Genomic DNA, 26869 nt, shown 5'->3' with positions numbered 1-26869 from the left:
TGTTTAAGTGCCAGGGACGTAATCCCGTAACCCCGACGTCTTTGCAATGGGTGCCAAGACGTAAAGACGTAATAAAAAAAATAAAATAAAACGTTTTTTATTTATTTTTTTACTTTTATTTTTTTAGGACGTCTTTCTTTATAATGGGAGAATTGGCACTCAGAGCCTAAACTGGTGACCACCAGGTGGCGCTGAAGGAGTTAAACATCTGCATTAGCATTACTTAATTTACAGTCTACACTATTAGAGAATGTACAATAATTGTTATTTTGATCGTTTAGACTGTTATCTCTCTTAATGGTACCAGCATCAATGCAGCATGGGATTGTGGACAAAATATTATCCAACGACAACAACGTTTTGGGTCTGAGAGGCTAAATGTCGTCCGTGGCTCAAATGCTGAATAAATAATGGGCCTTGATGTGGAAAGGGTTGAAAACTACTGCTCTATACACTGACCCACAGCCAAGTCTCAGTCACAACACAGTCATCATATCATGGCCTTTCTACCCATCCACAACCACACACACACACACTCACACACACACACACACACACACACACACACACACACACACACACACACACACACACACACACACACACACACACAGTCTTGACAACTCTTGGCTCGAGGCCACGGTCTGCAGTCTTAACCCGCCAACTCAGCAGAATTCTCCAAACTGCCTGCCTGCCTGTCTGTCTGTCTGTCTGTCTGTCTGTATGTCTGTCTGTCTGTCTGTCTGTCTGTCTGTCTGTCTGTCTGTCTGTCTGTCTGTCTGTCTGTCTGTCTGTCTGCCTGCCTGCCTGCCTGCCTGCCTGCCTGCCTGCCTGCCTGTCTGTCTGGCATTTTATTTTCTTAGTTTAGAGCACTTTGTTTTTATTTGTTTTTATGTTTGTTTAGGGCACTAAATGACGTTGTAAGGCACAAAACATTTTCAGATGGGGCTCAATGTGGACATGAAAACGTTTGAGAACCACTGGCATGCAGTGTCGTTTTTGGCAGCAGATTTAGATTTAGTTTTAGTCATATATAGTCTCTTGAAGAGTTTTCATTTAGTTTTAGTCACATTTTAGTCACCTGGAATGATTTAGTGTTAGTCTAGTTTTAGTCGACTAAATTTCATACTATTTTAGTCGACTAAATCTACAGTTGATTTAGTCGAACAAAATGTATTTTGGCGGGCCTTGATGCCGTCGTAATGACTGTTTTTACACTTGCTGAAACGCGTTGTGGGCTATATTTTCAGCATGCAACTAATCGTAAAATGACTTATAGTGGATCTCTTGTCCACTAGTCCCTTCCTAACATTTTAGTCTAGTTTTTATTTGTTGACGAAATTGTCAACATATTTAGTCTTAGTTTTATTTATTTTCATCATAGCTTAGTTTTTATTTAGTTTCCATTTAGTTTTCGTCAGTGAAAAAACTACGAACATTCTTCTTCTTAGTTTTAGTCGACGAAATCAACACTGCTGGCATGAATGAATAGATAATGAATAGATAATAAACGGGTCGGCGGTCATTATCCAGATATTAGTTGTACACATATAAGTATACGTTCGGACAGATGGACGGATGGACGACCGACAGACCAGGTGGAGAACATAGTCTCGGCCATGACACTTCCCGACGGACTGACTGACATGAAGCGTGACTGACTGACATGAAATTCAGGTTTTCATAGTAAACTGCGACCTACCGTTGCAATAATGGTGTATCATGTAGTCGGTAACGGAGTGTAACATAGTGTCCTGTTGTTGTTCTCCTCAGCCTGGTGGATGACCGCTGTGTTGTCCAGCCCGATGCAGGAGACCTCAATAATCCTCCCAAGAAGTTCAGAGGTAACACACACACACGCGAGGGCGTGCGTGCACGAACACACACACACGCACGCGCACAAACTAAAAAAAAGACGGATATTGTGACCTCCTGGTGGCGCTATAGCAGGTCAGGTAGGTTATTGTGGCCTCCTGGTGGTGCTATAGACCAATTGCAGGTGTTGCATGTTATTATGCCTTTCACGGCAATCGGATGCTGCATTCATGATTTGAGGTATTTTGTGTTTTGCAAAAATCGACCCCTGCTAGTGGCGATGTAGTAGGCCGATGTTAAAAGGTTCCTCGGCCTTGTTTTACAAAAGTCGGCCTCCTGATGGCGCTACGAAAAGCAGATGTGAGAAATGCAAATGTTCTTCCTTGGCCTCTAGTGTGCGTGCAAAGTTTCATGAAGAACGGTGCCGTTCTACAATATAATAGGCCTGTTATAGCGCCACCATTAGGGTGAAAATGCTCAAGTGACATGTTTGTTTTCACATGTGCGGGCAAAATGTCACAGAAATGCTACATTCATGATTTGAGGCATTTTGTTCAAAACGGACCAATCCTGCAAACTTTGGAAGCCAATCAAGATCAGATCGTCTTGGTCAAATATAGAAATTTGTGTGAGATTTCTATCAAATCTGAAAGAGTAAAATAAAAAAAAATGTTTACGTAAGGCGGCCTCCTGGTGGCGCTTTAAAGAGCATATGTGAATAATGCAGGTCAAAGGTTTTTCCTTGGCTTGGCCTCTAGGGAGTGCATAGGGAGTGCATACAAAATTGTACACAGATATGTGCAGTAATATGTAAAAACACAAATGGACCTGTTATAGCGCCACCATGAGGCTGATGTTAAAAAATTCAAGTGGCATTTCTTCCTTGGCCTAGTGGGAATGTGCATGCAAAATGTCAATTTTCACTCTGACCCCCTTTCCACCGGTTGGTTCCCAATGGGAACCGGTTCAGTTTTCGATTATTTTGCTTATTTGTCTACATAATGCCTCATTTGCATATTTAAAAATGTAAAATTTGTAATACAATAAATCATTGTCTTCATGTAAGTACTCAATTGGGGAAGTTTCATGGTGATAACAATCTAATATAGGTATGGTTTTGCCTACTCAATTCATAATTAACGTTCCAATTTTGGAGCTCTGGCTCATGGACTAAAAACCAAAAAGAACTGAACCGGTTCCCATTGGGAACCAACCGGTGGAAAAGGGGCCTCAGTGTTCATGATTTGAGGCATTTTGTTGAAAACGGACCAATCCTGCAAACTTTGGAATGCAATCAAAGCTAAAGGGGATGAAATATGGGGAACGGACAGGTCCGTGTTGATCACATGACTATAGAGATAGTGTATACTGATTTGCGTGATGTATGGATACAATGTGTACGAGTAATATAAAGAAAATGGTGGTGCTATAACAGGCCGCTGTGGAATAATTGGGGCAGCGAGGTTCGTCGTTGGCATCCAGGGAGTGTGTGTGCAGAGTTTGACATCGGCCGGGCCAAAGGTGACGGAGATTAGCTGTATAGGCCTACACAGACGACTGTCCGTCCGTCCATCTGTACTCTCCCCATTTATATATTTTGTGGGTTACAATAGTCGCTTCTTTGGGGCTTGTTTTCTTGGACCTGGCAACCCATGTGTGTGAGGCTTATCTGTGTGGCGATGTTGCTATTATTAGAACTGACTCTCCTAGACAGGAAGTGTAGCGTTCATGTGTGTGTGTGTGTGTGTGTGTGTGTGTGTGTGTGTGTGTGTGTGTGTGTGTGTGTGTGTGTGTGTGTGTGTGTGTGTGTGTGTGTGTGTGTGCGTGTGCGTGCGTGCGTGCATCCTGGTTAAACATCTGGACAGTTCTCATCATTCCATCACAGCGTTTCTGTGTGTGTGTGCTTGTGTGTCACAACATTTCTGCACTTTCTTTCTTGCAACACTGTTAATATTATACTACATAATAAATACCTGTTAAAGGGAAACTTACATAAATCCTGTTTTCTTTTTCTCCATATTTTAACTTAAAAACGTAATATACTACATAGTTTTTTAGACAGAAATATACCAGTAAGACGCCTGAGGGCCCTAAAGGCTGAGGTCGGGTGCACGCATCCGCCCGGGTGACGGCAGACTGCTGTGCGAGCGCTGGCGCTTTGGCATGGGGGGTCAGATCAACAAATGGAATGAATTCTGTACTGGCCATATATGCAGCGTGTCTTGAGTGTACAGGGTTTGATGAGGTGAGATCAACATATGGAATGTCAGAACAGGTCAGCTCCATATAATGGAGATGTAAGGGTGGCAGCGGGGGCAGTGTCTTAAGGCCCAGGTAGGACCGGGCCTTAATTCTTGCAGGCCTGTTGAGAACTCTAGTTTTCACCGGCTGCCGGGCGCGGCTGCACTAATAACTTTGGGGCAGGCCCGTCTAGAGTTTAAATGGACAGGTATCAGTCAAAAGGGAGACATCACATCAAAGAGATCATGGATGGGGAAGGATCAACATGGAATGTCAGAACAGTTCAGCTCCATATATGGAGATCTAAGGGTTTGAGGTTTGAGGTCAGATGATCTCCACATATGGGCTTAATATTGATGACATCACGTGATGTCACGAGGCATGACCATAATTATATGGGGGTGTGACCAACCAAACAACTGGGAAATGCACGATTTCAAAGTAAAATGCGACCCGCGGTCTTAATCAACCGCAACAGAGTACAGTACACAGTCAAACACAGTCCAAAAGGGATAGCACTTGTTTCCATTTAGGCCCTATGCAATCAATTCATACACATGACATAACAACAAAATCAACACATAGGTAGGTAAAAAAAAAAAAATCAAGCCTCTCGGACACAAAAACAACAAATATTTCTGTTATTGTTGGATACGATTTTATCCACAATTCCATGCGGTATTGATGTTGGTGCCATTGGGAGAGATATCAGGCAAAGTTTGATCAAATAACAATTCTTCTACATTCCGTAATTGTGTATACTTCTTGTAAATTAAGAAATGCAGATATATAACAATAATAGAACTCTTGAGAGTGTAAAATGAATTGGTTTCATTTCACACAACTATACAGACCACACTGGACGTTTGGGGGCAGGGCTGCATCCTGTGTGTGTGTGTGTGTGTGTGTGTGGGGGGGGGGTGACTCTCTGAAATGAGATTCTCCATTCTCAGCCGGTTCCGTGTGGGTGAAACAGCAGCACGCACGCACGCACGCACGCACACACGCGCACACACACACACACACACACACACACACACACACACACACACACACACACACACACACACACACACACACACACACACACACACACACACACACACACACACACACACACACACATATTGTATTGATATTTATAACTCAAGGAGGCTTTGATCTGACACTACATTCAGATGATCCTATCTACAGAACACCCCGAGGTCACAGAGGTCACCTTCTCCCTCTGCACATGATACCATTACTGTAGTACAGCCCTGTGTGTGTGTGTGTGCGTGCGCGTGCGTGCATGCGTGAGTGTGTAAAACATAAAGCAGAACTCCATTTTGCATATGTGAGTGAGAGAGAGAGGGAGAGACAGAGACAGAGCGAGACCATGCCATTGGTTTACAATAGCGTATACATTAAACATTTTTTTCAGCGCTGTAAAGTTTTCTCTGTGACTATAAAAGGATTCTATAAACTCCTGTTCATCATAATGACACCGCTGATGTCATCTAAAGTAGTATGAAATATCACATCTTCTTGTGCGTGTGTGCGTGCGTCCGTGCATGTGTGCGCTACAACTTTACCAACTTGTTTTTTAAAGTAGTGGCTAGCTTACACACATAAACAAAACTGGTAGGTTAATAGGATTAGCCTGTCTGCACGAACTCACCTACCACTTGTATCTGACTCCAGATCAGTGGAGCTGCCCGTCAGGATTTCCGGTCGAGGTCTGTACTACGAGGGCAAACTCTTTATGCAACATGCCACATTGGGAAAATGTGCGATAGAATCCAATCGCCTCCATTCTCCATTCTCTTGCTAGATCCTGTACACTGCATTGTTCTTGTGTGTAACCTTCAGCATTTCTTTTTATTTAACCTTTATTTAACCATTCAAAACACATTGCCTCTTTTACAAGTGGAAACTGGCCAAGAGGCAGAAATGAAATGAGTGGAATGAACCTTCCCTATTTCAGTGGAACTATGTTTCACACGATTAACATGGAATGAACCTTCCCTACTTCAGTGGAACTATGTTTCACACGATCAACATGGAATGAACCTTCCCTATTTCAGTGGAACTACGTTTCACACGATTAACATGGAATGAACCTTCCCTACTTCAGTGGAACTATGTTTCACACGATTAACATGGAATGAACCTTCCCTACTTCAGTGGAACTATGTTTCACACGATTAACATGGAATGAACCTTCCCTATTTCAGTGGAACTATGTTTCACACGATTAACATGGAATGAACCTTCCCTATTTCAGTGGAACTATGTTTCACACGATTAACATGGAATGAACCTTCCCTACTTCAGTGGAACTACGTTTCACACGATCAACATGGAATGAACCTTCCCTATTTCAGTGGAACTACTGTAGGGTTAGGCCAAAGAACTGGTTCCTGTGGCATGTGCATGGCCTGTTTACTACAGCCTGGGTTCCAGCCTGATTCGCTGCGTTCCGCAGATCTGAAAATATCACTGTGCTACTCAATCTGGACAGTCTCCTATTATCCACAGGTAGGCGGGATATATGAAGGTTGAAATGGAACCATGGCTTCTGATTGGTCTGTGGTGCGGGTTGAGGAAAAACACCAGTTTGACGTTGTATCAATGCGCACTGCGCAGCTACTGCTGTTGTCCTGCAACGTCCCCTTATCATTCACTAAAATCACCTCACACGGCCGTCATTTTTTTTGTACTACTGAATCTGACAGTGGACTACTTAATTGTTTACTTTTTATCGTATACTGAAGGTTTTTACTCCCAAGTCTCGAATGGCGCCATTTTTTTCAACAGTGAGAAGCATGGACAGAGTGGTGCCGGCTGATGACGTATCAGCAACAACGTGACTATACGTAACAGTTGACGTTATGAAATGCGAGCCAAGCAGCCTCTGTCCAGACTGACTATAGCGCAGTGACATTTTCATATCCGCAGAACGCAGCGGCTTGAACCCAGGCAATATGTTTACACTGGTATCGGCCCTTATTTGTCATATCGGGTCATATCGGTATCTGTGAAATTGCCAGTCTAACCACAGATCCGACACAGGGGTAAGGGGTTGACATTATGGCAGGTAAATAAAATGTTGGGACATCTGGAGTTTGCTTTGGAGTTGCCCAAACTGCAAGTGCACATTTGAGTGAGGAGTCTGCTATAAACACAACACGAGATATATAGCTAGATAGCTATAAAACACAACATGAGATATATAGCTAGATAGCTATAAAACACATGAGATATATAGCTAGATAGCTATAAACACAACACCAGATCGGGATCGGATCGGAAGCGAAAAACGGGACATCCCTAAAAATTACACATCAATACTACATCGTAAATGTCACATTTTGGAACAGCAAATAAAACACCCATAGTACACCTCAAAGTACCTATGAAATATACACAACAAATCACCAAAGTCCTGATCTTTTAGTAGCAGGGCAAAATATGTTAAATATGATTGTCTGGCCGTATTGCAATAAGGACTTCTATCTCTTCAGACTTTACGCGTCACTGCATACTAATGCCTTCTCCTTCCTCCTCGTGTGCCAAATACCAGCTTCTTCATCCCACAGTGGTCTTTGGTTCATCCCCTTTAATGCGATTGCATTCACACCTGCTGTGATCCGCACTCTGGTGCGCTTTGAAGTGAATCCACCATTTTTTGGAGGATTATAATTCGTTTATTTGATGCACACCAGAATTCGAAGGAGCCTTCACACCTGCCAAACGAAGCGCACTTTACGACTATTATAGGATTAGTTTTTATCGCAGTAAAGCAATTGATTTAGGAGGATTTAGTCAGAAACGCTTTTTAATACTTCGTTGGTTCAATTTTACAATTTAGCAGATGCTCTTAATCCAGAGCGATTTACAGTGAGCAAGAACAAAAACATGGCAATGCATCAAATACATAAAAATAGTGATCAAGTATCATACATGAACTAAGAACCTATAATAGTGGAATATTTACATAATAAAATTATACTTATACACTATAATGATGGAGTCTGAAGAGGTAGGTTTTCAGACTATACGGCGGAAGATTTGGAGTGAGTCTGCAGTTCTGATTGCAATGGGAAGTGCATGCCATAGTTTTGGAGCCAGAAGGGAGAAGACAGAAGAGTCTATGGGACGTGTGGAGCGTTATTGTCCCGGCGTAGAACAACGACTGTGCGAGCAACAGATTTTAGAAAGCGACAGCGTGTCAAATTATGCTGCCATCTTTTGCATCTGCCCGCAAAGGCCCGCGAAAGGCCTTCCTGAATAGAAAGGTTGTTTTCTAGAGAGGGGAGGGGAGGGGAGGCGGGCGGGTTGAGAGTGGGAGATAATGCTGGTTTTTAGTGCAGGCTGTAGTGGGCCTGTTGCCAGGCAGACCAGACGCTGCACGCTGTCACCACTGAGGTATGAGCACCATCTACTCCAGTAAGCACTAGGGATCACAATATTAAAATGTAATCGCCAAGTTCGGATTATTTTTTTTTCATGTCAAATACTGACTGAAGTGTATGAATGAATCGAATCGAATTGCAATATAATTAAGAACATTATAACACACACCTAATTAGCACGCACGTAAGCACGCACGCACGCACGCACGCACACACACACACACACACACACACACACCTGCCCTCTGCAGTACAAGGTGCATGAATGTGTGTGTGTGAAATGTGAATGGGTGAATGTAATGCACAATCCCTGTGGATAAAAGCGCTATATAAATGCAACGTTTATCATTTTCAGGAGCTATTAGTGACGTGATGTCACCTACAGCTGTCTGTCTGTCTGTCAAAGGGTTGGATCGGTCAAATAAACTAATCAACTAATGATTCCCGAGGGGGGCATGGCTGCGGCTCACCACATGGGCAAATAAATGTCACTGCGGTGTATGACAAATCGTACGACTTTGACTGTCTGTCTGACAAAGGACTGGCCTTCAATGCAGGCTGTGCACCTGTCACAGTGTGTGTGTGTGTGTGTGTGTGTGTGTGTGTGTGTGTGTGTGTGTGTGTGTGTGTGTGTGTGTGTGTGTGTGTGTGTGTGTGTGTGTGTGTGAAACCTGTCACATGGACCTGATGGGGCCATTGTTCTGCCTGGGCTACTTTGACATGTCCTTGAAGAGAGAGAGAGAGAGAGAGAGAGAGAGGGAGAGAGGGAGAGAGAGCAGAGAATGGATGGATGGATGGATGTCTTTACCTGCACACAACAAACACATCAGTGGAGTGTACAAACCAGGCCCGGATTCAGCTAGCCTGGCCCAGCCTGCTACGATTTCTTGTCTAGAGGGGCGGGTGTCGGTGGATCCACCATGCAGCATATACCGCGACCATCTTTCCATTAATTAAGTCAATGGTAGGGTGGCAAATAGCCGCAATTTGCCATTGACTGCCCATCCATCCAAACAGACAGAGTCCTATCTGATTGACAGCCCATACATCCAAACAGAAAGGTCCTATCTGATTGACAGCCCATACATCCACACAGAAAGGTCCTATCTGATTGACAGCCCATACATCCAAACAGACAAAGTCCTATCTGATTGACAGCCCATACATCCAAACAGAAAAGTCCTATCTGATTGACAGCCCATACATCCAAACAGAAAAGTCCTATCTGATTGACAGCCCATACATCCAAACAGAAAGGTCCTATCTGATTGACAGCCCATACATCCAAACAGAAAAGTCATATCTGATTGACAGCCCATACATCCAAACAGAAAGGGCCTATCTGATTGACAGCCCATACATCCAAACAGAAAAGTCCTATATCTGATTGACAGCCCATACATCCAAACAGAAAACAGCGGAGAACACTCATGACGTCACCACATTTGGAGCGACGCCCCTCTGCACTGTTATTGGTTAGTGAAGTAGAAGTCGACTCCCACTTCCTATGCCAGATCTTCCAATGTTTTTCCCACAGGCTTTTCTTTTTTGAGCCGAATGCAAATGACAATGAAAGACTGGATACCGAGGCTAGGCTTCACCTTATATGCCAGTGTTGATTTTGACAGCAAGTCATAATTTAGTTCCATTCATAGTCTTTTGAATAAAGTTCTTTAGTTATTTTGTTTTAGTCACATTTTAGTCACCTGCAACGTGGTTAGTCTAGTTTTAGTTGACTAAACATCATAGGATTATAGCACATACTAAATTGACGTGAGTTGATTCTGTCGACAAAAAAGCCTTTTGGCAGCATGCCTTGATGCTGCCATAATGGCTGATTTTACACTTGGTTGCGCTCTGAAAATAGCAGATCCACAAGCTCACAACGTACCAGGCTGTGATGCGTTGTGAGCTTGCATGTGCAATCTTTAGCTGCGTTTTTCTCAGAATTGAGGCTCGGATTGAGGGGATGTCGGTTGAGGGACGATGTTAGGAGCTCAATAAAATCATGATTAGCATATTAGCGCTTCTGAGGCTATAGAGAAGGTGATCCGCGGTGGCTCGAAAATGGTCGATTACTACTTCCGGGTCACGGGGTCTTCTTCTGACGCCATGTCTGTCGTGTGTGTGTGTGTGTGTGTGTGTGTGTGTGTGTGTGTGTGTGTGTGTGTGTGTGTGTGTGTGTGTGTGCGTGTGCATGCACGTGTGCATGTGTGTGTTAAACATTCCTCCATGGATGACTCCTCTTTCACCCCAGCTAGTTTACGTTCTCTCAGCACTCTCATCACACACACTCTCTCTCTATCTCTCTATCCCCCCCCCCCTCTCTCTCTCTCTAATTCCAGTTTCACTTCCTTTTCATATGTCTTCTGTAAGCTCCTCCCCTTTTATATTTTCTGGGTAGCATAAACTATCTGAGAGAGAGAGAGAGAGAGAGAGAGAGAGAGAGAGAGAGAGAGAGAGAGACAGAGAGAGACAGAGAGAGAGACAGAGACAGAGAGAATATGGCAGAAAGACCCCACCCTCTAAGTGGTGTACAAATACAATTATGTTTTTTTTTAAATTTGGTTTCTGAGGGGCGCTAGCCCCTCCTATGTCCAGCTTTGTGTGTTTGTCTGTTTGTGAGAGAGTCCAAAGGGAAGTACACACATCTCAAAACCAGTTCTGAGGTCCCAGGCAACATTATTAGAGGATCTGTTTGTACCACAGAATGTGATGATTTGAGCGCCCCTCACTTCACACGCGTGTGATTTATTTTACTCACTATTAATACTGCCAGGAACGCTTAAGTTTTTTAACGTATTTTTATTGAACTCCCAGATGGCCAATAACGTCTTTAATGTGTTTTTGAGCTTTCTATTAATTCATTATCATCGGCTATTGAGCTGGACTGAACAACGCCACGATGTCAATACTAAATCCCGGTCACCACGCGTTTATATTACAATAATGCTTCTAAAGACTCTTAAATAGATGATCATCACATTAGCTTTAGCTTTGAGTGGAAACGGTCATGTATTCCATGCCAAATAGAACGAGAGTCCATGGTGGCAATAGCAGATTATTTTAGTTTTGGGTATTTTTGCTTTGGCTCTTGCAAGTATATTTTCATGCCAATAAATTTGCACTTTTACTCGAGTAACATTTTCAATGCAGCACTTTCACTCGTAACAGAGTATTTGTATATGTGGTGTTGATATTTTCTTACTTAAAACAGAGTGCACTACTGTCCTCTCTCTCTCGCTGTTTCCCTATCTCTCTCAATCTCTCTATCAATCTCTCTCTCTCTCTCTCTCTCTCTCAATCTCTCTCTATCTCTCTCTCTCTTAATATCTCTATAGTTCTCTCTCAATCTCTGTCTCTGTCTCTCTGTCTCTCTCTCTCTCTCTCTCTCTCTCTCTCTCTCTCTCTCTCTCTCTCTGTCTCTCTCTCTCTCTCTCTCTCTCTCTCTCTCTCTCTGTCCTCTCATTCCCCTCCTCCTCTCTCTCTTCTGGCCTTATTTGGTCAAGTTACTGTGGCTGCTTAGGGGCAAGAGAGAGAGAGAGAGACAGAGAGAGACAGAGAGAGAGAGAGAGAGAGAGAGAGACAGAGAGACACAGAGAGAGAGATATTATTAGCGATGTGATCTGAAAGGAGGAGTTCTAATACAGAGGGCATGTGCGTGACATCATCATACCCGGAAGTTATGCGGGAATGCCTACTGAGTGTAAAAAAACCCGACTTTCTGAAAAGTCCTATTTGATTGCATTAAATGACTTTAAACAAGATTAAATTAACTTTGCCACTCGATCTTCCATTCAATATGCATGTGCATACCCTCTACTAGTACTGCTAACCAGAACATTAGTCTCTCTCTCTCTCTCCCCCCCTCCTCCCCCCCCCCCCTCTCTCTCTCTCAGTGAGAGTGACCCAATCTGGCACTAAAACTGATAAGTGAAAGCTGCTCTGTAAAATTATTACATGAGACCTGCAGTTAAATCAAAGCGTCCCATGTCAAGGACCTCCTAGTCTCAAGTAGCCAGACATCTATTCCACAATCTACAGATAGAGTCTGGAACTACACCTCCTGAATGTTATATAGGAGTCTGGAACTACACCTCCTGAATGTTATATAGGAGTCTGGAACTACACCTCCTGAATGTTATAGAGTCTGGAACTACACCTCCTGAATGTTATATATAGAGTCTGGAACTACACCTCCTGAATGTTATGTAGAGTCTGGAACTACACCTCCTGAATGTTATATAGAGTCTGGAACTACACCTCCTGAATGTTATATAGAGTCTGGAACTACACCTCCTGAATGTTATATAGAGTCTGGAACTACACCTCCCCAAATACAAGCAAGGAAGGTTATTTCCATTTCTGCTAAGTGGCAAGCTATATATGCTTAGATGATATCTATTTATATTAGGATAAATATGCGCGACTGTAAAGACAAAACGGAAGCGCTTTAACTCTTATTCATGATCAGAGCTTCCGTTCTCCAGACTGTATGATCACAGCTTCCATTCTCATTTGAAAATTGTGAGAGGCAACAGTCTGGTAACACGAGACTAGCGACCTCCAGAATGATGCAGGTATCAGTATGAATTTGACTGCTGGACCCCTGTCTGCAAAATACCTTGTTCCAGAGACCCCCATCTGAACATACGTTGTTCCAGGGACCCCCATCTGAAAAATATCGTGTTCCAGGGACCGCCATCTGAAAAATATCGTGTTCCAGGGACCCCCATCTGAACATACGTTGTTCCAGGGACCCCCATCTGAAAAATATCGTGTTCCAGGGACCCCCATCTGAAAAATATCGTGTTCCAGGGACCCCCATCTGAACATACGTTGTTCCAGGGACCCCCATCTGAAAAATATCGTGTTCCAGGGACCCCCATCTGAACATACGTTGTTCCAGGGACCCCCATCTGAACATATGTGCAGGTTCCAGTGACGCCCATCTGAACATATGTTGTTCCAGGGACCCCCATCTGAAAAATATCCTGTTCCAGGGACCCCCATCTGAAAAATATCCTGTTCCAGGGACCCCCATCTGAAAAATAGGCCTACCTTGTTCCCGGGACCCCCATTTGAAAGCATACATTGTTCAAAAGGACAAAATAAACAATATGTTACTCCACTGCGCCCTCAGAAATCACATTGACCAGATCTTTCTGGACAACAAGACACACAGACGCACGCACGCACGCAAGCACGCACACACGATAATTACAGACTGTCTGTTCAGACGAACAGAACCATATTCATTATATTATAATTATTTTTCAGACTGTCTGTTCAGACTGTGTCCTATGAACCGCTACTCTGCCCAGAAACAGTTCTGGAAAGCAGCCAAACCAGGAGGAAACAGCACCACGGACACTGTGCTGCTCAACAAGCTGCATGTGAGTCACTTTACTTTATTAATATGACCCCTCCTCTATCTGCCTCTTATGTACATTATGCCATGCTCGGCCAATCGCAGCGCGCTGAGATGTGCTAATTCCGTTCTCAAATTTTGAGGACATTATACTACAATTATTTGTAGAGATGTTTCCGATACTGTATCGGTATCGGATCAGACCTTATTTGTCATATCGGGTCATATCGGTATCTGTGAATATGCCAGTCTAACCAGCGATCCGACACAGGAGTATGGGGTTGACAATATGCCAGTCCAACCAGCGATCCGACACAGGGGTAAGGAAGGGGTTGACACTATGGCAGGTAAATAAAATGTTGGGACATGCTTTAGAGTTGCCCAAACTGCAAGTGCACATTTGAGTGAGGAGTCTGCTATAAACACAACACGAGATATATAGCTAGATAGCTATAAACACAACATGAGATCACGACACTGGTATCGGTATTCGGTATCGGCATCGGCTAACACAGAAATTGAGGTATCGGGATCGGATCGGAAACGACATCAGGGAAGGGACATCCCTAATTATTAGGTATTATATTATTATAAGATTATAAAATACAAATACAGATGGCTCAGGGGTAGTGCGGCCGCTTGGGAACAGGGAGGTTTCCAGTTCGTTCCCGGGCTCCCCCAGAGTCTTACTGGTAATAATAATAGTATTACTAAATATTAAAAAGTCCATAAACTTGACTGCCACATGACATCATGTCTGATAGCCAGCTGTTGGAAGGGACTAGCATCCCTCACAAAAAAAACATTGAAGGAAAAGGAGAAAGGCCATTACTGCATCAAAAGTAATCAACAGACATTCAGACAACAATATAAAAACTGGTCAAACATCGGCCAAATGGTCAAATAATATAAGAAAGAGCTAAAAATTGTGAAAATAGCTGATCTGCGAGTTTCACATTCACAATATTTATCTGTGGAACAGAGTCAAACTAAATGCAATCTGGAACCCATCGACCAAAAGAAAAAAGAAAAGGAAAAAACTGCGCCCTCTGCTGTTGGTTTCCTTTGAATTGGCAGTAGCGAATATGTTCTGGAGAGAGATTATCTACTTTTGCTTGGCGCCCTAATGTTGATTTCGTCAACTGTTTAGGGCAGTGAATGACGACGTAAGACGTCATCTGATCTCACTCATATAAATACATCTTGTAATACATTTATTAAATTTTTTCACAGACATGAGAGCATCAACATGCCCCCAAAAATCTTTGTGCCCCTCACTTGAAGTCACTTCACACAAGTGTGATTTTGATCAAATATTCTAAATCCTGTTCCTTTGATCCTCTCCTCTCCCCCTTGTGACTTCATTTCCCAGCATGCAGCAGACTGACTCTCCTCTCTTCTGTCCCTTGTGACTTCATTTCCCAGCATGCAGCAGACCTGGAGAAGAAACAGAATGACTCTGAAAACAGGAAGCTGCTGGGAACAGTCATCCAGTATGGCAACGTCATCCAGGTGTGTGTGTGTGTGTGTGTGTGTGTGTGTGTGTGTGTGTGTGTGTGTGTGTGTGTGTGTGTGTGTGTGTGTGTGTGTGTGTGTGTGTGTGTGTGTGTGTGTGTGTGTGTGTGTGTGTGTGTGTGTGTGTGTGTGTGTGTAATTTCACTTCCAGGGGTAGTGTATGTGTGTGTACACAGTTGTGCTGTCTTGCCATCTTGCCAGCAAAAGGTGCTAACTAGGGGAAAGGAACTGGTTGGAATAACGTGTTCCTTCCACGCGGGAAACTCCTTCCTTTCAGGTGTAAAGGAGCAACTTGGACACTCAGGCATGAAGGAAGCATGAGTTCAAGTCCGTTTCTCTCCCCATGTCCCCCATATACTGTATGGGGACTAGGTTGGTGGAGGGTGTGTAGAGCCCAGGATCACATTAGATGATTGACACAGGGGTGAAAAATGGGTTACAACATCGTGGGATAAAAAAATTATTTAAAAAAAAAGAAGTGCTAACTAGGTGCAACTTCCCATGGACAGCCCATTCATCCAAACAGAAAAGTCCTATCTGATTGTATTAAACAACGTCAAACTCACCAACATTGCAGCTGTACGGAAAGCTTGAATTATACTCTTTCAATCTGTAAAAGTTTTGTTTCATAAAAATGAAATTCAACAGCCCATGCCCTGTTTTGTAGCTCATGTCTACAGTGGATTTTTGAGTGGTGCAACCACTCCAAGGAACAGCAATGTCCGTGTCCAGTTGTCCACCTACCTATGTGACGTTAACCCACCCACCCATGCACCTATGTGACTGTGAGCATGAGTATGACTATTAGTACCAGTAGGGGCGCTGTTGTGCCAGAAACAGAGAGAGTGTTGCCTGCTAATGAGAGAGAGAGAGAGAGAGAGAGAGAGAGAGAGAGAGAGAGAGAGAGAGAGAGAGAGAGGAGGAGGGGGGGAGGGGAGTTGCACCACTCAGTTCACACGGGTGTGATTTTTATGAAACAAACACTTTGCAGATTGAAAGAGCATAATTCAAGCTTGCCGTACAGCTGCAATGTTGGTGAGTTTGATGTTGTTTATTACCATCAGATAGGACTTTTCTGCTTGGATGAATTGGCTGTCTATGGGAAGTTGCACCTAGTTAGAACCTTGCTGGCAAGATGGCCGTGGTCTAAATATCGTCAATTTCTACTACTACTAACAACATGTTGTGTATACTGTATGTATACAGGTATGTACAGTATTAACGCCCAGGATTCGTACCCGGGTCTCCCATGTGGAAAGCCAAAATCTTAACCAATAAGCCAAAGGGATATCCCTGTAGCCTGGAGGGACTTTTAGTCCATCGGGCTGATGCTGTGAGCCACTCTGCTAAACGCACACACGCACGCACACACGCGCACACACACACACACACACACACACACACACACACACACACACACACACACACACACACACACACACACACACACACACACACATATACAGTATACATACAGTATATGTTTTAAAGGCTCCCGCCCCTGTGTTTGGGAAACTCTGATGATAATAGCCCTATAATATAGCATGCCACCATTTCCGCTTCCTTTCAGCTGCTCCATCTGAAGAGCAATAAGTACCTGACGGTCAACAAGCGGCTGCCCGCTCTGCTGGAGAAGAACGCTATGAGAGTGATGCTGGACACGGCTGGAAACGAAGGCTCCTGGTTCTACATACAACCCTTCTACAAACTGCGATCTATCGGAGACAGTGTGAGTAAAACCCTTCTACAAGCTGTGATCTATCGGACACAGTGTGAGAAAAACCCTTCTACAAACTGCGATCTATCGTAGACAGTGTGAGTAAAACCCTTCTACAAGCTGTGATCTATCGTAGACAGTGTGAGTAAAACCCTTCTACAAACTGCGATCTATCGTAGACAGTGTGAGTAAAACCCTTCTACAAACTGCGATCTATCGGAGACAGTGTGAGTAAAACCCTTCTACAAACTGCGATCTATCGTAGACAGTGTGAGTAAAACCCTTCTACAAGCTGTGATCTATCGGAGACAGTGTGAGTAAAACCCTTCTACAAACTGCGATCTATCGGACACAGTGTGAGTCACACATATCCAGGATTTTACACCCTCATGCATTACAAGGACAATATCAGTCACCAGAAGCAGATGTGTGTTTTCAACTTACGGTACATTCATTAGATAGCATGTTATGTAGACATAGCACTCTATAGTGTATATGCAGATACATATTATACAGATATTCAAATTCCACTGTTAGGTTCTTACTTATCTCACGTATGATTCATGACGACTATTTTTATGTATATGATGTATTACCATGTAATGTTATTTGTGTTCTTGCTTACTGTAAGGCACTCTCGCATTAGGACAATATCAGTCACCAGAATGTGTGAATGTTTAGGTTTATGATAATATTAGTATCAATCACAAAAGCCTGAGTAGACGTTGAAATGATTAGATTAAGTAGTGTGTGTGTGTGTGTGTGTGTGTGTGTGTGTGTGTGTGTGTGTGTGTGTGTGTGTGTGTGTGTGTGTGTGTGTGTGTGTGTGTGTGCGTGCGTGCGTGCGTGCGTGCGTGCGTGCGTGCGTGCGTGCGTGCGTGCGTGTGTCAGGTGGTCATAGGAGACAAGGTGGTCCTCAACCCGGTGAATGCAGGACAGCCTCTCCATGCCAGCTCTCACCAGCTGGTAGACAACCCTGGATGTAACGAGGTAAACCCTGACCTCTAACCCTGACCTCTAAAGGCCTATTCGTAGTCCAGTTTTCGGTGAAGAGGTGACCACCGAAACGGTGGTTAGTAAAAACAGATGTGTTGTGTGAGCGGTGACCAGCGCGGCGTGACGTCATGTTGTAGTTTTCGGGCGGTCACCTCTTCACCGAAAACTGGACTAGGAATAGGCCTAACCCCTCTGTGTGTGTGTGTTTGTGTGTGTGTGTGTGTGTGTGTGTGTGTGTGTGTGTGTGTGTGTGTGTGTGCGCGCGTGCGTTTCAGGTGAACTCGGTCAACTGTAACACCAGCTGGAAGATCGTCTTGTTCATGAAATGGGGAGACAACCAGGAAGTCGTCCTTAAAGGGGTCTGTCTGTCTGTCTGTCTGTCTGTCTGTCTGTCTGTCTGTCTGTCTGTCTGTCTGTCTGTCTGTCCTGTCCTGTCTGTCTGTCAATGTAATCTATCACCACACAAATACAAAGATTGTTTCCGTATAATGTAAATTTTTGCACAATTTGACAACATTGCTTTTGGACCACCGAGGAATTGACTTGTCTTTCATTGTTGTCCGTTGGAAAGTGTGTAGAATTTAATTTAAGCAGCATTTTTCTCTAATGTTCCATAATAATAATGAATAATAATAAAGTGATTCTCCCTCCTCCCCCTTGTGGCCAGGGTGACGTAGTGCGCTTGTTTCACGCAGAGCAAGAGAAGTTCCTGACGTGCGACGACCACCGCAAGAAACAATACGTCTTCCTACGAACCACCGGGCGGCAGTCTGCCACCTCAGCAACCAGCAGCAAGGCATTATGGGAGGTGGAGGTAAGAAACAATGCATGGGCTCCATTGTGAGTGTCAAATTTTACGTCATTTATGTCATAATTTAAGACATGGAGGCTTGACCAATGCCATTTTGCTATTTTGGGTGCGGTAATTGGCGCTGCGTGTAACGCTGCCCTGAATTAGTCATGGGTGTGTCTTTTGGGCGTCACCTCCATCAACCCAATCAGCGTGGCCGGTGCCATTCCCTTTAAAAGTCAGCTGAACCGGTGCGTTATTAAGCAACATCACACGAGAGGGTGTGGATTAACGTGATTTTTGGTGAAGTGGTAATCACGTTAAACCATGCACACCCTCAAGTGTAATGTTGCAATTATAGAACAGTTACCATTAAAACTAAGAAAATCGCTGAAAGAATATTTTTTTTTAATGACAGATGTAGTCACTATGTCCGACCACAAATATCCCAAGAAACTAGCTAGCCTAGCCACCAAGTTTGCTAGCGCTCTGGGAGAACAGAGCAGCTGAATTATTTGTTTTGATTAGGTGGTGAATGGTGCTGGTTTAACCAATCAGATTGCTTCCTCGAAACGACCTGTGGTATAATACACAATAACCCACCTCATCTCCCAGACTGTCCCCATGCAGAGTTCAGAGTTATAATGAATGTAGGCTATAGGCCTACTGTGTGTGCAGGATGTAATTTACATATAAATGAGGACTTCGTTGATTTGACTACATTTTAACACCACAAAGAAATACCCCATTTGCATGCTTGTACAGTAGATCTGCTATTTTCAAAAATAATCTTGTAAAACAAACAAATGACAAATGTGAAATATTTTTGAAACATTTAATAACACAAATCTGGCATGGGGGTCCCTGACACAAACTATGTTTAGATAAGGTCCTTAGTTGGACAACCGCATTCGTCTGGGGGTCGACCTTGACATGGAAATGCCTCTGTGTTAGAATTACTGGTTTAAACAACACTAGGAAACAAGCCCAAATAAGCACTTTAGAAACAAGAGAGAGGTTGTCTGACCCATGTTTAAGCGGTATGCGAGTCTTTTTTGGTAAAGGGGCATAATAGCAGATAGCTCAAAGCACCCTTAACATACGAACACTCCCGCAATGCTAAAATATGGTGGCCTTATGTGTGTGCGCTCAGCGCCACTTGCATAATATGAATAACGCATGGATTTACCACACTTAAAATGGGGCCCAATACGGTATGTCTTAATTCCTACGAACCACTGGACGCCAGTCTGCCACCTCAGCAACCAGCAGCTTCTCTGAACAATCTCATTTTTTTTCATCTTTTCATCTCCTCTTTTTAATTTTCTTTTTCCTTTGAATGAGTTGTAGATATTTTAGTGGAATCTATAATTATTTAAAGCCCTGTTTAATTAATAAGGTCCTCTTTGGATGGTAATTCTAACTCGGTGGTCTCCCGTGGTGTAATTTCAACGACCCCATATATCTGAGAGTGTATTGTACAAATGGAACCAAATTAACTATTTGTACAGTGTTACAGATCGGTATGGGTCCATTTGGTTCCATGTGTATACTCTCAGAGTTACAGAGCTGTAAGGGTCCATTTGGTTCCATTTGAACACTCTCACTACATTTATTTGACAACTTCCGTTACTATTCAGTATTTAAGTCCGACGTCATTTTGTAGTGCTACGTTACGTCCGGGTCCAAGTGGCACCAGCTCCCGTCCGCATCCCATTGTAAATTGAATATCTAAACTTTTTAAATTGACGTTATTTTTCAGAAAGGAAGCCATAGAGGGTTAAAATGGGTCTTAATGCTTCCAACTCGAGTGGAATTATTAATGTTTTGTACAAGTGTCCATGACAACAAAAATATATGATGTGGAGACAATAAAGACTATTATTATCATTATTATTGAAGGTGGCAACAGTCCATTTGCTCTGTAAAATATTTCGGGGGATATTTACAATGTGTGCAGGCTTGAGTATGTTGAATCTAGTTTGCATTAATGAGGATTTAGTTGACACAATCAAATAAAATGGCGATAGTATTCCATGTGGGGCAGACGGCCTGTCACAGCCAGATTTTGGAGAGCAGCGCAGCTTTGTTGTTGCGAGGAAAGCGGTAAAATGAGACTTTCGTGGTTGTTTTCGTCTCAGATTTAGTCCGACGGAGCGTCACAGTATAACTCCATGGGGACACAAAAGCGACACAAAAGTAGGACCCGGAAGTATCTCAGGAGGGGGCGCTCACGTCACAGCTAAAATACTGAATAGTAACTTTGATTACAAAATTACAAAAATATAATTGTCTGGGTGAAAATAGTGTTCTAGGTTTAAATAAAAGTGTCACTGTGTCTCCCCCTGGTGGCGTGTCTCAGGTGGTGCAGCACGACCCATGCCGAGGAGGAGCGGGATACTGGAACAGCCTGTTCAGATTCAAACACCTGGCAACAGGGCACTACCTGGCAGCAGAGGTCAGTATAGAGCGTCGCAGTTTCAAGACGACACCAGGCCCATGAAATGAATCCCAATGCATTTTTCCCATAGACATTTCAAAAGGTATTTATTTAAAGACGGTTACGCCAACTCGAGTCGTGACAACTCATGACAACAAACACAATATTTTGGACCAAACAGATAATTTCAAAGAAGAAAAACAACAAAAAAAGTGTTGTAACCTGCCGTTCTTTTCTTCTTTCTAATTATTTGTTCGGCCCAAAATATTGTGTTTTTGTCATGATTTGTCACGACAAGAGTTGGCTTTGTCCACGGCGTAAACGTCTTTAAATAAATACTTTTTGAAATGTCTATGAGGAAAATGAACAGAGAATAATTTCCTAGGCCCTGGTAGGGGGCTAGACTGCGATGCTTTATTAACACCTATATATATATATATATATATATATACAGTCAGGTCCGGAAATATTTGGACAGTGACACAATTTTCATAATTTTGGCCCTGTACGGTACCACAATGGATTTGAAATGAAACACTCGGTATTTACAACAAAATTTAAAGAAGGGTTTAGGAATTGCAACAATTTTCAAACATAATCCCCTCATTTTAAAGGACCTTAAGTAAGTAATTGGACAAATGAATATAATCATAAACAAAATGTTCATTCTTAATACTTTGTTGAAAAGCCTTTGCAGGCGATGACTGCCTGAAGTCTAGAACCCATGGACATCACCAAACGCTGGGTTTCCTCCTTTTTGATGCTTTCCCAGGCCTTGACTGCAGCTGTCTTCAGTTGTTGTTTGTTTGCAGGTCTTTCTGCCTTAAGTTTTCTCTTAAGCAAGTGGAATGCATTCTCGATCGGATTCAGATCAGGTGATTGACTCGGCCATTGTAGAATTTTCCATTTCTTTGCACAGGTTGATCTTAGTTTCATCTGTCCAAAGAATGCTGTTCCAGAATGATGGGAAGAGAAAAGTATGGAGAAGGCTTGGAACGGCTCATGATCCGAAGCACACCACATCATCTGTAAAACATGGTGGAGGCAATGTGATGGCATGGGCATGCATGGCTTCCAATGGCACTGGGTCACTAGTGTTTATTGATGATGTGACAGCAGACGGAAGCAGCCTCATGAATTCTGAAGTCTATAGGAACATTCTGTCTGCTCAGATTCAGCCAAATTCAGCAAAGTTTATTGGACGGCGCTTCACCATACAGATGGACAATGACCCAAAACATACTGCGAAAGCTTCCCAGCAGTTTTACAAGGCAAAGAAATGGAAAATTATACAATGGCCGAGTCAATCACCTGATCTGAATCCGATCGAGAATGCATTCCACTTGCTTAAGAGAAAACTTAAGGCAGAAAGACCTGCAAACAAACAACAACTGAAGACAGCTGCAGTCAAGGCCTGGGAAAGCATCAAAAAGGAGGAAACCCAGCGTTTGGTGATGTCCATGGGTTCTAGACTTCAGGCAGTCATCGCCTGCAAAGGCTTTTCAACAAAGTATTAAGAATGAACATTTTGTTTATGATTATATTCATTTGTCCAATTACTTAAGGTCCTTTAAAATGAGGGGATTATGTTTGAAAATTGTTGCAATTCCTAAACCCTTCTTTCAATTTTGTTGTAAATACCCTCGAGTGTTTCATTTCAAATCCATTGTGGTACCGTACAGGGCCAAAATTATGAAAATTGTGTCACTGTCCAAATATTTCCGGACCTGACTGTATATATATATATATATATTATATATATATTGTAGAGCAGTACTGACAAATTATTTTAATTAAACTACTTTCTTTGTAGAGCAGTACTGTGAATTCAGTATTCATTCAAGTAGTTTCTTTGTAGACTTCTATGTGATTGTTTTAGTTGAATATGTCTATCTATGTTGTTGCAGGTGAATCCTGACTATGAAGAGGAATGTCTGGAGTCTCGTTCCTCGGTAAGAATGCTTTAGCCCCTCCTATGCCCAGCTTTCCGGGTCTGTGTGAACACAAACATTGAAGACAAGAGTGAAGACGCAAATTGTGATTGGCCAGAATGAGATGTATGACGATAAGAGCGCCCCTCACTTCACATGGATGTGATTTATTTTCTTCTCCAATGCATGGCATACCGAAATTACGTTGTGTGGCAGCCCAGTCTATGGACTTTTAACCCATTCTGACCTGAGATCAGATTCATACGAGGTTTCCACTGGACACACGCTGGTCTGACGAACCCATTCTGACCTGAGATCAGATTCTAAAAATGTCAGTCGTTCTTCTATTTTTTTCAAAAATAGCAGACCTACAAGCTCGTATCGCGCCACTCGGTGGCGCGATATGAGCTTGTAGATCTGCTATTTTTCAATAGCTAAAGCATAACGTGATGCTGACACCAAAATGGGTGCCCGTTCAGAATGGGGTAATTTTTGTTTAGCGCGTTAATGATGATGTGAGACTGAGATGTCATGTGGCTGATATATAAAATTCAACTTGTTTCATTTCATACAAATAACACACTGCGTTCGTGTCTGGTGGAGGATGATGATGGTGTCCGACTGTCAGCCACAGCACTAAAGCACCAGAAGGACATTGACTTTTTAGACATTATGCCCCCCTCACTTCACACGAGTGTGATTTTTATTTTTTACTATGAAGTGTAAAAGAACCTTCCCAGAACCTGTTTGAAGTTCTGTGATATCTCGGGAGGCATCCTAACCAGATGCCCGGACCACCTAAGCTGGCAGGCTCCTCTCAAGGCGAAGAAGCAGCGACTCTCCCCCGGGTCTCTCTCATGTGACTGAACTTCTCACCCTATCTCTAAGGGAGATGTCAGCCACACGTCGGAGAACACATTTTGGCTGCTTATATCGGCCGCTTTCACTATTAATTTAACCGGATCCTGCTTTTTGATCCAGGCTTTTATCGAGCCCACTGAGCCCGTTTTCTAATATTTTGTGGAAAGGCGTGAGACGACAAATTCTGCACAGAACCGGTATTGTTTTTCATTGGCCCGTTACTGAGATTGTGGCCGACCATCATCTAAAATTAACTAAGGTTGGCAGGTATGAATGCTAAGTCCTGCCCTATGCGGGAGCTAACTATTTCCGTAGACAACGCCCTGGTAACGTCTGTCCCAACAGCCAGGAATCTTGGTGTTGTCCTGGATAGTCAGCTCTCGTTCAAAGCTCACATCACAGCTGTCACTCGATCATGTAGGTTCACACTCTATAACATACGACGAATTAGACCGTTCCTCACCCAGGAATCAGCCCAGCTCCTAATCCAGACAACAGTCTTGTCAAAACTCGACTATTGTAACTCCCTCCTTACTGGCCTACCAGCATGTGCACTTAAGCCTCTCCAGCTGATCCAAAATGCAGCAGCGCGCTTGGTCTTCAACCAGCCAAAATTCTCACATGTCTCCCCCCTGCTCCGCTCCCTCCACTGGCTCCCGGTCGCTGCCCGCACAGAATACAAAACTCTGATGCTGGCATTCAAAGCAACCAAAGGTATGGCTCCCCCATATCTTACAAGTATGATTGAACCCTACAAACCCTCCCGCGCACTCAGATCAGCCAACGCAGGGAAACTGGAAGTACCCTCACTAAAAACGCCGGGACAACGCTCCACACGTCCCAAACTCTTCTCCCTTCTGGCTCCAAAACTGTGGAATGCACTTCCCATTGCAGTCAGAACTGCAGCATCACTCCCAATCTTCCGCCGTAGCCTGAAAACCCACCTTTTCAGACTCCATCATGGCCCATAGCACTTACCCTAACCCCTTAGATAGCATTTCTGTTGGCTTAGATAGCATTTGACACAGACTTATAGCATGTTATGTAGACAGCACTATAATTGTATTGTATATAGTCATAGCACGCCATGTGTATAGCATAGTAGTAAATATGTATAGTTTATATGTATAGTGTATGTATAGTTTCATTATATAGATATTCCACTGTTACTTTCTTAGCTTACGCATGTTTCATGATATTGATAAATGCTTTTATGTGATGTATTCCCATGCTTTTGTTCTTGCTTAAATGTAAGTCGCTCTGGATTAAGAGCGTCTGCTAAATGCCTAAATTGTAATTGTAAATTGAATGCATTTTTAGACTGACATGTTTGTACCTGCATGGATGCAAGGTTCGTATAATACTAAAACTAACAAAATAATGACAACTAAAATTAAAAAAAATACATTTTCTCTAAATGCTCATTAAAACTAACTGAATTAAAACAATTGACAAAACTAACTAAACTATGATGAAAAATTACAAACTATTATAACCTTGCGTGGGTGATTACATTTATTTCTTGATCGATTGTTTAAACATGGCGTCATGGGCCGCTAACAGGCTCGACAAGCCCAGACCTTATTGATAACCGGGTTATTGATACATTTGTTATTACTTGCGCAAGCAGAGCACGCAGATACTGTATTACGTATTATTGTATTGTAATTGTTTCTGTATTAAAGTGACAGTATATTATAGAGTGAGAGACAGATGCCTGTGGAGTCCATGGTGAGAGAAGGCATCAAGTACTCATGCGTGGCCAGTAGATGGCAGCGGTTCACTGAGAAGTGTGTGTGTGTGTGTGTGTGTGTGTGTGTGTGTGTGTGTGTGTGTGTGTGTGTGTGTGTGTGTGTGTGTGTGTGTGTGTGTGTGTGTGTGTGTGTGTGTGTGTGTGTGTGTGTGTGTGTGTGTGTGTGTGTGTGGTGCGTTTTGTGACCTGCAGCTGTTCTCTAGCAGTGATAGACTATGAGGAAACACACGGACGGACTGATATTACAAAATATTATATGTAAACTCACGAAGAGCAGCTTAAAGGGCATTTATGTGAATTTTGTTTTGTTTTGTTAAATAGTTCTATATTGCGACAGTAATCATTGCTATATAGTGTTTGTTCAGCAACAGTGTTAAATAGCTCTATATTGTGACAGTAATCATTGCTATATAGTGTTTGTTCAGTAACAGTGTTAAATAGCTCTATATTGTGACAGTAATCATTGCTAGAGTGTTCAGTAACAGTGTTAAATAGCTCTAATTGTGACAGTAATCATTGCTAGTATAGAGAGTTTGTTCAGTAAACAGTGATATAATGTGACAGTAAATCATTGATATAGTGTTCAGTAACAGTGTTGAAGCTTTTTAACGCTGTTACTGAACAAACACTATAGCAATGATTACTGTCACAATATATAGCTATTTATCACTGTTACTGAACAAACACTCTAGCAATGATTACAGTCACAATATATAGCTATTTATCACTGTTACTGAACACACACTCTAGCAATGATTACAGTCACAATATATAGCTATTTATCACTGATACTAAACAAACACTCTAACAATGATTACTGTCACAATATATAGCTATTTATCACTTTTACTGAACAAACACTCCATAGCTATGATCTCTTACAGTAAATACATGATCGGTTTGCTGGTAATAAAGTTCTCACAGTATCGTAAATGTCACTCACCACTACATTAACTATACTAAAGTCCTTGTGCTGGGAACACTGGATAATATCAGTGGGTCATGAGTTGTTCTTGGCTACTTTGGCTTATTAAATTAAAAC

At 42.7% G+C, this 26869-nt stretch overlaps 1 protein-coding gene across 1 annotated transcript in view; it reads left to right on the top strand.

Moving 5' to 3' along the window:
* Positions 1 to 26869, top strand: part of LOC310862965 (inositol 1,4,5-trisphosphate-gated calcium channel ITPR1-like) — a 146788-nt gene that overhangs the window by 10219 nt on the left and 109700 nt on the right. Inside the window, exons 3-11 of the mRNA XM_083771087.1 lie at positions 1774 to 1844; positions 13734 to 13849; positions 15250 to 15336; positions 16910 to 17068; positions 17948 to 18046; positions 18328 to 18411; positions 18720 to 18866; positions 21205 to 21300; positions 23190 to 23234. Of these exons, the coding sequence (XP_083627213.1) occupies positions 1774 to 1844; positions 13734 to 13849; positions 15250 to 15336; positions 16910 to 17068; positions 17948 to 18046; positions 18328 to 18411; positions 18720 to 18866; positions 21205 to 21300; positions 23190 to 23234 (904 nt within the window). The remainder of the gene's footprint in view (positions 1 to 1773; positions 1845 to 13733; positions 13850 to 15249; positions 15337 to 16909; positions 17069 to 17947; positions 18047 to 18327; positions 18412 to 18719; positions 18867 to 21204; positions 21301 to 23189; positions 23235 to 26869) is intronic.

The sequence above is a fragment of the Protomyctophum parallelum genome (assembly GCF_964188405.1).
Source record: "Protomyctophum parallelum genome assembly, chromosome: 8".
Classification (NCBI taxonomy): domain Eukaryota; kingdom Metazoa; phylum Chordata; class Actinopteri; order Myctophiformes; family Myctophidae; genus Protomyctophum; species Protomyctophum parallelum.
The sequence above is the reverse complement of the archived record's forward strand: the minus strand, read 5'-3'. Positions and strand labels throughout refer to the sequence as shown.